The sequence below is a fragment of the Aulonocara sp. 'chitande type north' Nkhata Bay genome, linkage group LG3 (genome assembly GCF_057382095.1).
Source record: "Aulonocara sp. 'chitande type north' Nkhata Bay isolate Kocher_YH1m ecotype deep benthic linkage group LG3, A_spYH_male_GT1.1, whole genome shotgun sequence".
Classification (NCBI taxonomy): domain Eukaryota; kingdom Metazoa; phylum Chordata; class Actinopteri; order Cichliformes; family Cichlidae; genus Aulonocara; species Aulonocara sp. 'chitande type north' Nkhata Bay.
This window is the reverse complement of record NC_141346.1, coordinates 23,375,352-23,389,983: the sequence shown is the minus strand read 5'-3', so window position 1 is coordinate 23,389,983 and position 14,632 is coordinate 23,375,352. Positions and strand designations below refer to the sequence as shown.

General features: G+C 39.3%; 1 protein-coding gene across 1 annotated transcript; it reads right to left on the bottom strand.

Moving 5' to 3' along the window:
* Positions 1–1,693: 1,693 nt before the first annotated feature.
* Positions 1,694–8,953, bottom strand: LOC147334638 (Fc receptor-like protein 5). Its single transcript, XM_086273662.1, has 8 exons — positions 8,923–8,953; positions 4,910–4,963; positions 4,393–4,644; positions 3,745–4,002; positions 3,476–3,625; positions 3,205–3,258; positions 2,070–2,129; positions 1,694–1,785 (listed from the first exon to the last, which is right to left on the bottom strand). Exons 1-8 carry the CDS (start codon positions 8,951–8,953, stop codon positions 1,694–1,696), a joined length of 951 nt encoding a protein of 316 aa, XP_086129788.1.
* Positions 8,954–14,632: the final 5,679 nt, after the last annotated feature.

The following is a 14,632-nucleotide window of genomic DNA, read 5'->3' as shown; positions in this document are numbered from 1 at the left end:
ACAAAAAAAAGTTGCTTGTACTCATGCTGCCCCGACATCATGCCAGCATATTTTGGGGATGGCCAATCATTTCAAACAATCACCAATCATTTTTTTCTATTGCCCATTTGCGAGAAGTAAAGGTGCCCTCCACTTGTGAGGTGCACCTGCTGCTTGCTGCACAGGGAGAACCTGCTTGCAAAATAAAAATATAAAAACAAACCGACAAACACAAAAACACAAATAAACAGCCATTATGACATAGACTTATAATTTCCAACAATGTGTTTTCTAAATTCTGCCACACACGTGCGGAAAGTGAGCGTGAGGGCCCTCGGTGAGCCTGCTTGCTGCTGCTGCTGCTGCTGCTGCTGTGCTGAAGTCTCACATACAACTCGGTCTTGTATCACAGTTGTCAAAGAAAATCAACCAATCTAAAATTTCTGGAGTGACATGATGGCCCAAAAAATTGTCTGACCAGACTCTGCATCCCATAAACTGCATCTAAATTTGTTTCTGTATCTGTACACACCACTCAAAATCATGCATGCTTTTATGTCTTTCTTATATATGTATGCAAAACTTCCCACAGTGGCTCATTAGGGAGAAGCACAGAGCCATCGTTAACCCTTAAATTTCAATAAATTAAGTCGTTCATGTGTCAGTTGGGTTGAACTTAATTTGAGTGTGTGGGTTTCAGAAATACACTGCTGCATTTAGCAGAGTGTGTTATAAAAGATGTCAGTGGTTGAATATGTTAAACAGGAACACAAAAAACAGTGCACTGTTATGTTAGTAGCTAACCACAATGAATTTATATAAAAAGATGTAGCAACTGTGGTCATATGCACAGCATCTTCAGATGTGCTGACAAATCGAGCAGGAAAGAGCAGTTTAACTGACACTAATGTGACTGAGAAAGAGACTAATATAGTGACATCATGTATGTGAGGGGGGGTCTTCAGTTTAGTTCAACTCTCCCACTAACTCACATACTTTGAAACTGTGTTGGGAAAAAGCATAACCACCAATACTGTAAGCAGTAAGTTTGTATTTGTATGATGTGTAACAAAAGGCGGAGGTTACTCTTTACCACTGCAACTTACTGTGAATATGATTTTTTTTTTTTTTTTAGAAAGAAGACATAATTGTTTGAAATTGAGGAAATGATAGTAGAACTTGATTGATGCTTTTTTGGTACCGAAATATCTTTGGCTTTGCAAGTGGTTTCTGTACTTTTTGTGCTTCCTGAAATCCTGATCTTTGAGGAATGAATATGAATAGGTTAGAAATGAAATGTCAGTAAAGTTCATTTCAGTCCATTCCAAACACTGTCCTGTGGCACCAGTGTTCAATAAAACCTTGCACTATAATGACTGCTAACAAAAAAAAAAAAACCAAAAAGCAAAAGAAACAATACCTCAGTATTTGATTTTTTTTTCCTTTATTGATGCTTCATTGTTGCAAATTACAATGACTGGAGAAAGAGATCCTTTCTCAGATGAAATCAATTTCTAACACACTTTAAAGAACTTTAATGTGCCATTTGGAGGGCTTTATGGGATAATACTTTCAATAACAGGTAAGGCTGATTTTTCATTTTTTAAGCTAAGAATAACAACAGTAATGATCATCGTTTTGTTTTTTGTTTATCTGTTTTTCTTATTTCACATCTAACCTTAGATAACAATTTACTATAGGTCCAGCAAATGATCTATGTATGACGCTGAACATCCTTGACGGAAGAATAGATGACAGTCTTTTCTCGACAGCATGGAGTCATGTTTGCTCTGGACAGTTTTGGTTCTGTGTTGGAAACAAAGGTATCTGTTGAATTATCAAGAAACTACTTTTTTTCTTGATGCATGTTCAATCGTCCAGGTAAAGAAATATCAGAAACTTTATTTGATCGTGTACATTTTTTCATGTTCAGTGTTTTTACTGAAAATGCTACATCAGGATGAACAGAACAGATTGGAAATTCTTTTTCTTCTTTCCATTGGTAAAACATGTATATTAGATTATTTTTTTTGTACAAAACATAATTCATACTGATCACTATATATATATGTATTTGTGTGTGTGTGTACCTTTTTTCTTCCAGTGGCTTTTAACAGTGGCATACAGGACATCATCTGGATCATCTTCATCTATCAACAAATATAAGTCAAAACCTGAGCACTAAGACACTTTGTCACATGGTGTTGTTTTTGTATGTATTTAATTCTTTAAAACAAAGTGTAAAGGACAAATAAAAACTTTACCTTTCTTTTTCCTTTGTTTTCTGACCACACTATATGTCACTTGATGTGGGTCAATGATGTTGTTGTCTTGCAGGACTGAAAGGTAAAAAAAAAAAAAGGGGGGGGGGGGGGGTCGGGAGTCAGAAGGCCTGTCTGAAGTTTGGGTTATAGTGTTACATACCAGCACTGGAAAGTTAGGTAGACAATAAACTGCCTGGATGTCCATAAAGTCATTAACCCTTTTAATACAAATGTGGCATTTTGATTACCCTAACTATTGCCAGCTGACTAATCTGTGATGCTTCCAGTCATACTACTCAAACATGTTTGTTGTTATTAAATTACCAAATGATTTTGATATAGAAATAGTTTAAAACCTTCTGTTCACAATCTCAGTATTTGTTAACTGCATATATTTTTGTTATTGTTTTTTCCATGTATTCCCTGACTGAGGAAAGCTTGACAAATAAGTGTAAGGACTTTAGGGTCAAACAATAAAAATGCCACCAAAAGAATATAAGCTTCCACACTTAATAAATTATGAGGATTTAAAAATGCTAAAAATATATTAATGAAAAGTGCCAAATTCTGACCCATAACACTGTACATGTGCATAGCATGAGGATCAGTTTTGTATGGCAGATTGAATGTCATGAATTCATTTATTTATTTGAATTTTCCTCTTGTGATGAGACTATCTTAAATGCACCTCTCATTTACACTTCTGTCTTTTTCTACAGGTTTGAATATGCAAGAGTTCCCTTCTTAGGGTACTATGTAATTGTAGGCATTCAAAGCTGTCAAAATAAGAGAAAATGCAGCTTAAGCTTAACAAGATGATTATTATTGATAATAAAATAACATTAAACTCAAATCAAGTTATATATGAATCTAATTTTGTCACATGTTCAAATTGCATTATATTGTATTATTGTATAATTTTATTATACACATTCCACTGAACAAGGATGCAGTTTCTCACCGTTACTGTCTTCTCGTGAGTATGAACGTCGTACTGATGAAAAACAAGCTGATACTGAGAGAAAGAGCAGTCATAGGATAGAGGATAAGTGAAAGTTAATGTAATGATATATAATAATCAAAGTTAGCAGCTGATACATGAGAAGAAATTCCTGCTAATGTTGTGTTGATCTATTAAAATTAGGAGAAAAATTAGCTTATCATTAAAATAATATGCTAATTATGACAACTTTACTGGAAAAATTAAGTGAATTTACAATGTATTTCTATACCTGTGTGCCTCTTATGAAGAAGTAGGCCCACCACCAGCAACAACAGAGCTACTGATAAAGCACAGATAACAGTCCACAGCAGAATGTCTTTTTTATGGAATTGACTTTGTGAAAGATCAGTCTCTTTGTGAGGCGTTGGAAAGGTGCTGGCTGCATTAGACATGAAGTAATTTAAGAAAGAGAGAAAGACAAATGAAAACAAAGAAAATAGGTATACACACACACTCCTATATATATCCTGTTATATATGTATATATAATCTAAATCACCTTTGCTTTGTTTTATAACAGCTAGCCAGCTCTCAGGTGATTCTCCAGCTCCATCAATGCTGCACTTGTAGAGTCCTTCATCAGACTTGGAGACATTTTTGATGGTCATGCTGCTTTGATACCGGGTCGCAAGAGATAAACCATCTTTGTAGAAGTCAGTGATGTGTTCTGACTGAGTTTTCTTGTTTTTACAGTTAAGGGTCACATCATTTCCCTCCTTCACAGGGATGGTTGGACTTTCCAAGATTACAAAACCAGCTGAGAAATGATCCAATACATTTTATCATTTTTACATGTTTTTGTAAACATCTGACTATGGAAAATTACATTATTATGAAAAGTGCTAAAACAACTAAGGCAGGTCCAGCCATGTATTGTAGACTCTGCTGGTTAATGCGTTTTACTCTGTACCCTTCACCTAATTTTGTTTCTCTTGTTAACAGATCACATTGAATATTAGTGTATTGTTGAGTATAAATAATGTGCTTCATATTCATCCTGATTGTCCTATTATGAGGAGATATTTTAAAGAAAGGTTGCCATATATTGTCAGTGAACACCAGTAAAGCTGAATTAACACACACACACACACACACACACACACACACACACACATGTATATCTATCAATAACAATCACTCAACATACCAGTGACAGAAATGTTCACAATCTCACTTCGTTTTCCATCTTCATTTTCACACCAGTATTCTCCACTGTGTCTTTCATAGATGGGATAAATTGTACAGGGTGATGTTGATGTGTGGGAAGTGTTCCTTGCTTTATGGGATTTCCACTTCACTCTCCATTCAGTGGTGTTGTTATCTTTCTCACAATGTACAGAGACAGACTCGTATTCAAAGAACTGAAGCCTGTCTGGAACAAAGCGAGCGACAACTGCACCTGAGAGAGAGATATGAAGAAGGAAAGCAATCAAATCAATTTTCTTTTCTCAAAACAAACAACATAATATGTTGGCATTGCAAACAAAAAATAAAAGTGCACATTTTGTTAGACAGTGAGCAGTGACATTACTTTCTAGGCAGGATCTGCTAATGTTAAAAATGCAGACCATTAAAGACTACAGTTTCAGAGCTTCAAACACTTTTAACGGTAGTTGGCATTAAAACTTTAAGTTTATATCAGGAATAAACTGTTTCTTACTCACCAGCAAGGTTACTGTGGCCAGTTTGTATGGCCATCATCACTAAAACATCAGTGACTGAAGAGACAAATGGAATTTTGTGCATCAGACATATGTGATTGCTAATCAATGACTGACTGGTTGAATCGGTACTTACAAAGTTGGATGCTGAAAGCTGCAAACGCCATAATGTCTTGCTGTTGACTGTGGGAGCATCAGACTGAAATACAACAAAGACAGAATCTAGGTTGGGACTTCCTCTTCCTGTTTAATTTATTTCTGATGTTTATGGTGTAACTTGTTAGATGGAATATATATTAGTGATATGATGCTAATGATGTCACATATATGATCCATTTTCTAGCTATTTTTTGTGAAAAAAAATTATTTAATTAATTAAATAATTAATTACTGTAATTTTTCTTTGTTTATTTTTAGAGTTCCAACTCAAGGATTTTGAAACAAAGATACTTGGACTAATGGTGGCAACAGATTATTTAGAGGATTAAATCCAAGATAAAAACTTTCCAGAACTAATCTTCATACATTCAGTAACACAGGAAGTCAAAGCTGTCCTCAATATGAAGAAGAAGGCTGCATCGTCCCGGTCCCCAAAAGGACCTGGCCCAATGAGCTGAATGACTTCCGAGGCACTGACGTCATATCTTATGAAGACTCTAGAGCGTCTCTTCCTCAACCTCCTCCGACCACAGGTACAACGTGCCCAGGTCCCACTACAGTTCGCATACAAGGCAGATGTCGGAGTGCAGGATGCCATCCTGTACCTCCTACATAGAGCCCACTCACACCTGGACAAGGGAAAAGACACGGTCAGGATCCTGTTTCTTGCCTTTAATACCATCCGGCCCTGTACGCTCCAGGAAAATCTGAACAGGATGCAGGTGGACCCCTGCCTAGTCGCTTGGATCTCCGACTACCTCACTGACAGCGGTCAGCAGCACATGAGCACCACAGGGAACTGTGCTGTCCCCTCTTCTCTTCACCCTGTACACCTCTGACTTCTGCTACAACTCTGAATTATGCCATATTCAGAAGTTTGCAGACGACATCATGGGGTGTATCTGGGATAATCAGGAAGAGGAGTACAGAAGTCTGGTGAGGAACTTCGTCACATGGAGTCACACAAACCACCTGCAACTCAACACCTCAAAGACCAAGGAACTGGTTGTGGACTTCGGGAGGTCCAGAGAAGGTCCACTGCCGGTTCAGATAGAGGGGGAGGAGGTGGAGGTGGTCAACAAGTACAAGTACCTCGGGCTGTGGGTGGACAACAAACTGGACTTGTCATGCAACACAGAGTACCTGTATAAAAAAGCCCAAAGCCGACTGTACTTCCTCAGGAGGCTGAGGTCTTTTAACATCTGCAGGAAGCTCCTGAGGATGTTTTACCAGTCGGTGGTTGCTGGAGTACTTTTCTATGCTGTGGTGTGCTGGGGGAGCAGCACAGCAAAGAAGGACTCATCCAGGCTGGAGAAACTGATCAGGAGGGCTAGCTCTGTGGTCGGCATGAAGCTGGACACTCTGGTGACAGTGGCAGAGAAAAGGACATTAAAGAAACTGATGGACATTATGGACAATGCCAGGCATCCTCTGCACACGGCCATTAACAACCAGAAGAGTCTGTTCAGCGACAGGTTGCTTCTCCCAAAGACAAGAACTAACAGACTTAAAAACTCCTTTGTCCCACACGCCATCAGACTGTTTAACTCCTCTCTGGAGGGGAGAGGGAGGGGAAACAGGAGGACAAAGGAGGGGGGAACAACTAAGCTGTAGTGCCTCTTCACTTCACTGTACAATACCTTTTGTTAATAGTCAATGGTGCAATAGACTTCAATACTTGAAATGTGCAATTCACTTGTATTTTTATTTTTATTCCTATTTATTCTATTTATCCCCTTTGTATATTTTATTTATATATGTCTCTGTATTTATATATGTGTATATATATAATATTCTGCTCACATTCTGTAACTTCTGTCGGTGCTGTGCTATTGGAAACCGAATTTCCCAGAGGAACCCACCCGAGGGATTAATAAGGTTTTATCTTATCTTATCTTAATGGCTGTTTTCCTCTCCCTTCACTTTTTGTTAGTTCCTCTGCCCTCTGCTGTTAGTCAGCCATTTTACACTCTTCAGTACATATATTATTGCTCGTTTTTACTGATCAATTGAACACTGAACCTTATAAAATTCAAGGGGCTTAATGATAGTCTGATAAGGTGGAATTTATTTTCTACTATCATGTTATAGAGTTTGTGATAATCAGTGTTGGTCAAGTTAGTTTAAAAAAGTAATTAGTAACTAATTACTGATTACTTCCTCCAAAATGTAATCCTGTTACTTTGCTGATTACAAATTTTAAAAAGTAAATAATTACTTAGTTAATTTTAAAAACATGATACACAACCTGAATACGTAATAAAGCAATAGACCTTTCAGCCCAATTCTATTTTTTCTGCATAATCCATCATATAAAATTGAATCAAATGGAAAGCCTCTTTTTAAAACTTGTTTTATTATGTTTAATCTTTTAATTATATGGACATTGCATTCATCAAACATTAAATCATATGCAACTGTCCTTGACTTGAAGACATTTGTTTAGGATCTGGGGGTTTCTCTGTGAATTTCACATTCCCCTGGTGGCTTGATAGGTGCTTGCTCAGATTTCAAATTAAATTTTTCGCTGTAGAAAGAAGTTTTCTTCTCACACAGAGTGTACAGCAGACACTAATGTTTTTGTCACTTTTTACGGACTAAAAATGAAAGTAATGTAATTACGTCCACTCTTTAATCGCTGCATGGTCATACTCTCTCCCGCACTCCATATTATCCATTGTTGATCTACACACGGCTGTTGCTGCCACGGGTGTCCCACGTGCTTATGTCATTGTCATGAGACACTCACAAACAAAATCAAGATGGTTTAGTAATGCAGTAATGTAGCGTGCTTACGGGAAAGTAATAGTAATCTAATTACTTCTTTTGCAACCGTAATCCCTTACATTAGTTGTTACTTGAAAAAAGTAATCGGATTAAGGTAACGTGTTACTTGTAACGTTACTGTCCATCTCTGTCAGCCTGCCAGACTTGTGGTGACAAAGACCATAATGGAAGGCCTTTGTCATCACTCAGGACAGAAATGTGGCCTTGTCCTGTGAGCCACCATAAGACCCCCCCCAGCCAGGGGCCCGACCAAGCCACAGGCACCTGGGAATGAGCCACCAACACACCGACGTCTGAGGGCATCAGCACTGGCAGAGAGTGTGATGAGGGGAGATAGGCCCCCATACCTGGGAGGGTCTGAGGTGTTCTCAGAGAGTTGGAGTCTAAGACCCGACCTGACATATAGACACAGACAAACAGGCACACACAGACACAAACATGCATTCCCACCCTCATGCACACATATACAAATACTCAGCACATGTTTGGGGAGTGTGAGTGTGTGTACAGTGTCCAGTGCACCAGAGGCCCACTGGGCCAGGGCTGACCCTAGGCCTAGGGCATAGGTGTCAAACTCTGGCCCGCGGGCCAAATTTGGCCCGCAGCCTAATTACATTTGGCCCGCGAAGCCATACCAAATTACTATTAGAGCTGGCCTACTGGTATTATACAGCTAATATATATATTGTTTAGTATTAAGCTTTGCTTGTTCCATATTCAGTTTTTCAGCTAAACTTGTTTGAGTCCATAAGAAAAGATTCATTCTTATATCTGGAGGAAGATTTTTTTTTTCAATAAATATTAATGTTAGCCCGCGACTTTGTTCCATTTTGAATTTTGGCCCACTGTGTATTTGAGTTTGACACCCCTGGCCTAGGGGATGTTACCCTTTCCCTGGGGTGGAGACAGGCAGGCTGTCCCAGGTCCCGTAGCAGCATGGAGGCCCCCCGCTGACCCTAGTAGGCACCCACGCTCTCACCACCAAGCCCCACAGAACTCGTGGCACCCCATCCGACCCCACGACAGAGGAAACTGTACCCACCCCATCACCCAATCATCTCCCAGACTACACAAGACAATAGACACCCAGGTTAACTTCATTCTCCACCTCTCCTATATCTCTCCCCCACCTGCAGAGTGAAGGAAGGCCAAGGAACGTAAACTCTGATGAGATCAAAGCCACTTGACCATGTGGTCAACACTGTTGCCAAAGGGGGTCAAAATGGTGATAGTAATGTATGTATGTATTATTGTAGGGCCTACCTTACAATATAAAGCGTCTTGAGGCAACTGTTTTTGTGATTTGGAGCTATATAAATAAAACTGAATTGAATTAAACCTAGAATTTCCCCTGGTTAAACTTATAGTTGATTATATTCTGATTAGTATTAAGCAAGATTAACTACCAGCAAAATCACATAAATTATGACTCTGGGTTTATCAATCACAACATAATTAATATCATTTTCATATTCAAAATCATGCATAGTGATGGGCCTGAAACTTCCACAGTCTTATCTTCCACATCCAATAAAATCATAGAGCAAATAGAAAAGCATGATGCATGACCAACTGCTGCATCTGTAAGGAAAAAAATAACATACAACACCTGGAACACAAAGATATGAAAATGGACAGATAAATCAACATTCTTCTCTCTAACCCCACCCTCCATGACCATGTCGGATAGGGGCCGAAGCCCCCTGACCCAGGCCCAGTCATGCATCACCCCCACATGGGAGCGATGTGTTGTATGAAGGAGTGGGGGCTGGGGAGGGCTGGGATATATAGGTAGAGGAATACCGCCGGAAGGAGAAAGGCAGATAACAACTGGCTCAGTAGGCATCCCCATTTCCCACACCCCGCCACAGGGAAGAAAAAAGTGGCTCCAGGGCACCACCAAGCCAGAGGCAGCACCCACTGCCCCCACCACAAAGAGCAGTCTGGAGTGTGCAGATAAGTCCGAAGTCTTGTGGCTCATCTGCACACTGCAACACCTGCCATTCACTCAACTGACAGCAGAAACACTCAGTAAAGGGACTGAGTCTGAGACAAGCAATGGGTGCTCCCTCACCTGAATGCCTCACCCTACAGAAAGAACCTGCCAGCAAACAACAGCCCCCAAGGCATAGATGGGACATCTCAATTTGAGCCAACCTACAGCACTACACACAACGAAGCAGCCAAGGGGTACAGACCACCCCCGGGCAAGAAGGGACACCAGATCCCGAGGCCCTGGATCCAATCCTGCCCAGAAAAGGCCAGCCACCCAGCTGGGGACCAGCACCTGTCACCAAAAGATATGGATTTCTGCTAAATTTATTCTTTAGACCTACAGACAGTGTCAGTGCGCCTCTGTCAGTGCGCCCCAGGGTGGCTGTGGCTACAATGTAGCTTGCCATCACCAGTGAGTGAATGTGTGTGTGAATGGGTGGATGACAGGTTGTGTAAAGCGCTTTGGGGTCCTTAGGGACTAGAAAAGCGCTATACAAATACAGGCCATTTACCATTTACAGACAGTTTTAAAAGAACAGCAATGAAGTTGTGCATCATCTTGTTTAGCAACCAATTTTTTAACTGCCATTTTCGCTGGAGCCCCTTGCACCTATGCCTTGCATATGACTGTGTGTGCACATCATGTCCTATAGAGGTCACTGGATCATTTTGTATATTTTTATAGCAATATGTACAACACTGTCAGACTGCTTTGTTCTTATTGTTCGCCATGTGTTATGAAAATAATACACCTGACATAAACTGACTTTAAAAAATAATATAATGCAGTTATTGTTCCTGACCAACAATAAACATGAAATAATATGCAACAAAAGGTTTAATTTTGCACTGGGGAGTTCCAGAGTTATCATGCTTTAGTCAGTTTGTAGTATTTGCCTTTATTAAAGGCCCCTAAATGTATTTTTTGTCTGTATGGGGTCATAATACCAGACAAGACCTCATGCTAGAGTAGAAAGTTGACACCTCTATACTTCAGCAGTAAGCCAAACAGGAAGAGGTTGTTAGTTATATTAAACTGCATATCGGTTTGGTGATCTGTCAGCAAGACAACATGGAGGTTACATTTTTCTACATTAGACTGTGTGAGTACTGAGATTGTTACACATCTGAGATGTTGCTGCTGTTTTTTATCTAGCAGTTGTAATAATTTGTAGCTCAATCGTTAGTATCAAACTAATTTTCACTAGAAGAGTATCAGTGCTATTGATTCTACAAATATCAGAATCCAAACTGTGAGCATAACTCTCATTTTTCTAAAAAAAAAAAAAAATTGGTATTTTAATGATTTCGGTGATGATTCTTGTGTAATTCTGTGTTCTGACCAAACACAATGCATAGAAGGATTTCATGCAAATTCTGATATGAAGAGATACAAATTTACACAGTGACCACACGAGGAGGGGAAGTTTTGCAGACACTAATGCTGCTTAAGCCCTTTGCAGAGTTTCCAAACCACACAGCGTCTCTATATTCGTATTTTTGTAACTCGTTTATTCTTTTTTTAATCTTAGTGTTTCGGCCTGACAAACTATCTGTAGTACAACCACAACGCTTCTTCAACTGTGTGAAAAGAGGCTGTGAATTTGTTTTGTGTGGGTCATTTAATGACTACTAAGTTCATGACCTTTTTATCCAGGGGAGATGAAAATTTGAACATATACTAATTTACATTAAAGAACAGGAGGAAAAAAAAGATTCAGTACAAGCAGGAGGAAAAAGGTTGGCAATCTAAGCAGAGATGACTACACCTCCTTCTCTTCCACCATCTCCAGTTTTCATTGTAATGTAATTAGCATCGACAGTGTTTTCATGTGATAGCATCATTACTTATTCGGCATAAACTGAAATGTATTCACCCGCCTGCAATATTTGAACCTTTTATTGCTTTATTAAAAGAAGTCATGATCAATATAATTGAGATTTTTTTTTACAAGCATTTTTTACAAGATTCTTTTTACGAGCCCCTGCTCGCGCTCAGCGAGCAGGGGCTTCATCTCCCCTGAATAAAAAGGGGAGCTCAGCGAGCAGGGGCCGGAGCAGACCCCGGAGCTGGAGCTCAGTGAGCAGACCCCGGAGCTGGAGCTCGGCGTACTCTCTCTCTGTTGCTGGGGCTGAACTCATTGTGGGTTCACGCCCTCGGCCCACGCCTCCCTGAATTGGAGACACCTGGACCTCATTAGGTTCAGCCAGCATTTAGGCCAGGAGAGGTCTGCTGTTCAGCGCTGGATTGTTGTGTCAGTGAAAACAAGTTCTAAGCCAAGTTTACTTGTGTTCTAGTGTTTTGTATTAACTTGCGCTTTTCCTGTATATAGATTTCCTGCACCCATTCCTGAGTGGTGAGTGTGGAGGGAGAGACTGGTCACAAGTGGAGAGAGAAAGAAGAGGAACAAGTGTGTTTCCTTTTTCCCGGATTCCTGGAGCGCCCGTCCCCGTACACCTGGTGAAAGACTTTGAATAAATTCTGTTGTGTGATTTCAAGCTTTGTAGTCCTTAGTCCTTAGTGTTGGTCCTCAGGAGCATAACCGTAACAACAACACTCCAAGCTACGAGAGATAAAAGGGAATTGAAAGGTATAAGTCAGGAGATGGCTACACAAGATTTCCAACACAGAAACAAAGCAAAGAAAAAGAAAGCACAGTGTTACGTTTTGGTGTTAAGTTAAATCTATTATTAAGAAATGGCAAGAAAAAGACTTGTGAGAGAGGCTACCTAGACACCTGTGACCAGTCTAAATGAGTTACAACCTTCAGTGACTCAGATGGGACAAATCACCACAAACACACAGTATCTACTGTGAAGCATGTTGGCAGCAGTATCATGCTCTGGCGATGCTTCTTAATAGCCAGCTCTTAAAAGCTTGCAAAGGGTAGAGGGTAACGGGAATGCAGATAACATCGCTAAATACTGGAGGATAATCTGCAGCCACAAGGATGGTTGAACAGGTGCAAAAGACTGTCTACCATGCATATAGTTTTTAATGTTGCCTGTGCAGTGGTTGCATCTGTTTTCAGATATGAGGCCTATTTGGAGCCTCATTTGTACTCTATAGTGATAGTTTTGTATTTTCTAAGTTGCCCCTTTCTAATGTCATGATGGAAAATTTAGTAATTTCTTTTTGGCAAGAACAAATAATTTATTGTTTAAGCATGGAATCTGGGCTTTTGTATCTATAAGTAAGGGTGTTGTAGGGTTTTTTTGTTTTTTTTTTACAGACAATCACATGGTGACTCTCCTTTGTTATGATCAACTTCCTGTTCTTCTCTACATCCTGATAAACTGTTGACACAGTTTCATGGGTCACTCTGCTGCTGTTCATGTTAAGAAAACGTCAGTCTTGGAATGACCGTGATATGTAGAAAATGTCCATAATTGGTGTAAATGCAATAACAACTGTTACATCAATGTACAATGTTTTCAAAAAAATTTGTAAAAATACATTTGCTTCCCATTGTGTCTGCATAAGCAGATATTTTGCTTAATGAGAATACATTTAGTCAGAAAATTGTTTTTGTCCATAGATACTTGGTGACAACAGCTTGAAATGATTAACATGATATAATTAATACGTTTTAATAAATTTTCTTGTCTACTTTTTTGTTTGTTTGTTTTTTTTGTCCAAGCATCTGAACTATTAAACATATTAAATATGGTGTATGTTGTATGTGCCATAAAAATATATCAGGTAGTAGGAATAAAACTTTTTTAGCTTAATAATACTACTGGTAGCATGAAGCGACACTTGGACCGTGACAGGCATTTACTCTAGGAGAGCTGGACAGGGCCGTAAATAGATCATTGTAAGCAACCACTCCCATATTATTCGCTCAAGAAACACAACATGTTTAGTGCTTCAATGAGTAAGTGAACTGTCACAATAGACATTCTAGTGTCAGTTTATGTGTTATTAACCTTGAGCCGAATTTAATTTGAATGTGGTGTTTAGGTTTCAGAAATGCCCAAGGCTGCATTAACATTAGTGTATTTTCGATGTTTGTCAGTGGTTTAATGTGCTAATGGAAGTGCAGTGTGCAAAAGCAGAGTGTTATCATTTTGGCAGCTAGCAACACTAAATTTATTTAAGAAGCGGACCCAGCTGTTTTCTGTCTTCTGATGTGTGGTGGTTGTGGTTGACCTACATATATTTTCCATAAATGTACTTCAGCTGCCAGTAACTCCCACTTTGAATGTGCACAGAAACATTACCCAACCATCCAAGTTTACAGATATCTGAAAATCGAATGTGAACTTTTTTAGTGTATAGTGATAGTGTAGAGTTGAATTATTGGTTTAAGAATAGTTCCTCTCTGACACTGAAGTTCTTGTCATTGCTCCTTTAGATACAAATTGTGATTGTTTGGGCATGAGGAACCAAAACTAAAACTTGGGTCTTTTTTGTTTGTGTTTTAAAAACGGAAATTTCTTTGGCTCTCTAAGTGGTTTCTGTATTGTATGCACTTCCTGAAAACCTGGTTTTCTGTGAATAGTTCTTATATAGTGTAACGCAATCTGTACTTACGCCAAACCTTTAATGCGTGGAAATCAGGACTGTTGACCTTGGGCAGTTCACTAGGTGTCAGTGTCATCAATTTCACCCCGATGTTTAACCCAGAATCACAGTTTCTCTAAAAATAGGTTACAAGAAATCAAATGTATCCCAAATATCTATATCCTGTCAGAAGCTAGTTTCGTAAAGGAGATTGGTAGTAGCTGCTCCACCACAGGAACAATAAGGCTTCCAGCACACAATGGACACCACACTTACTT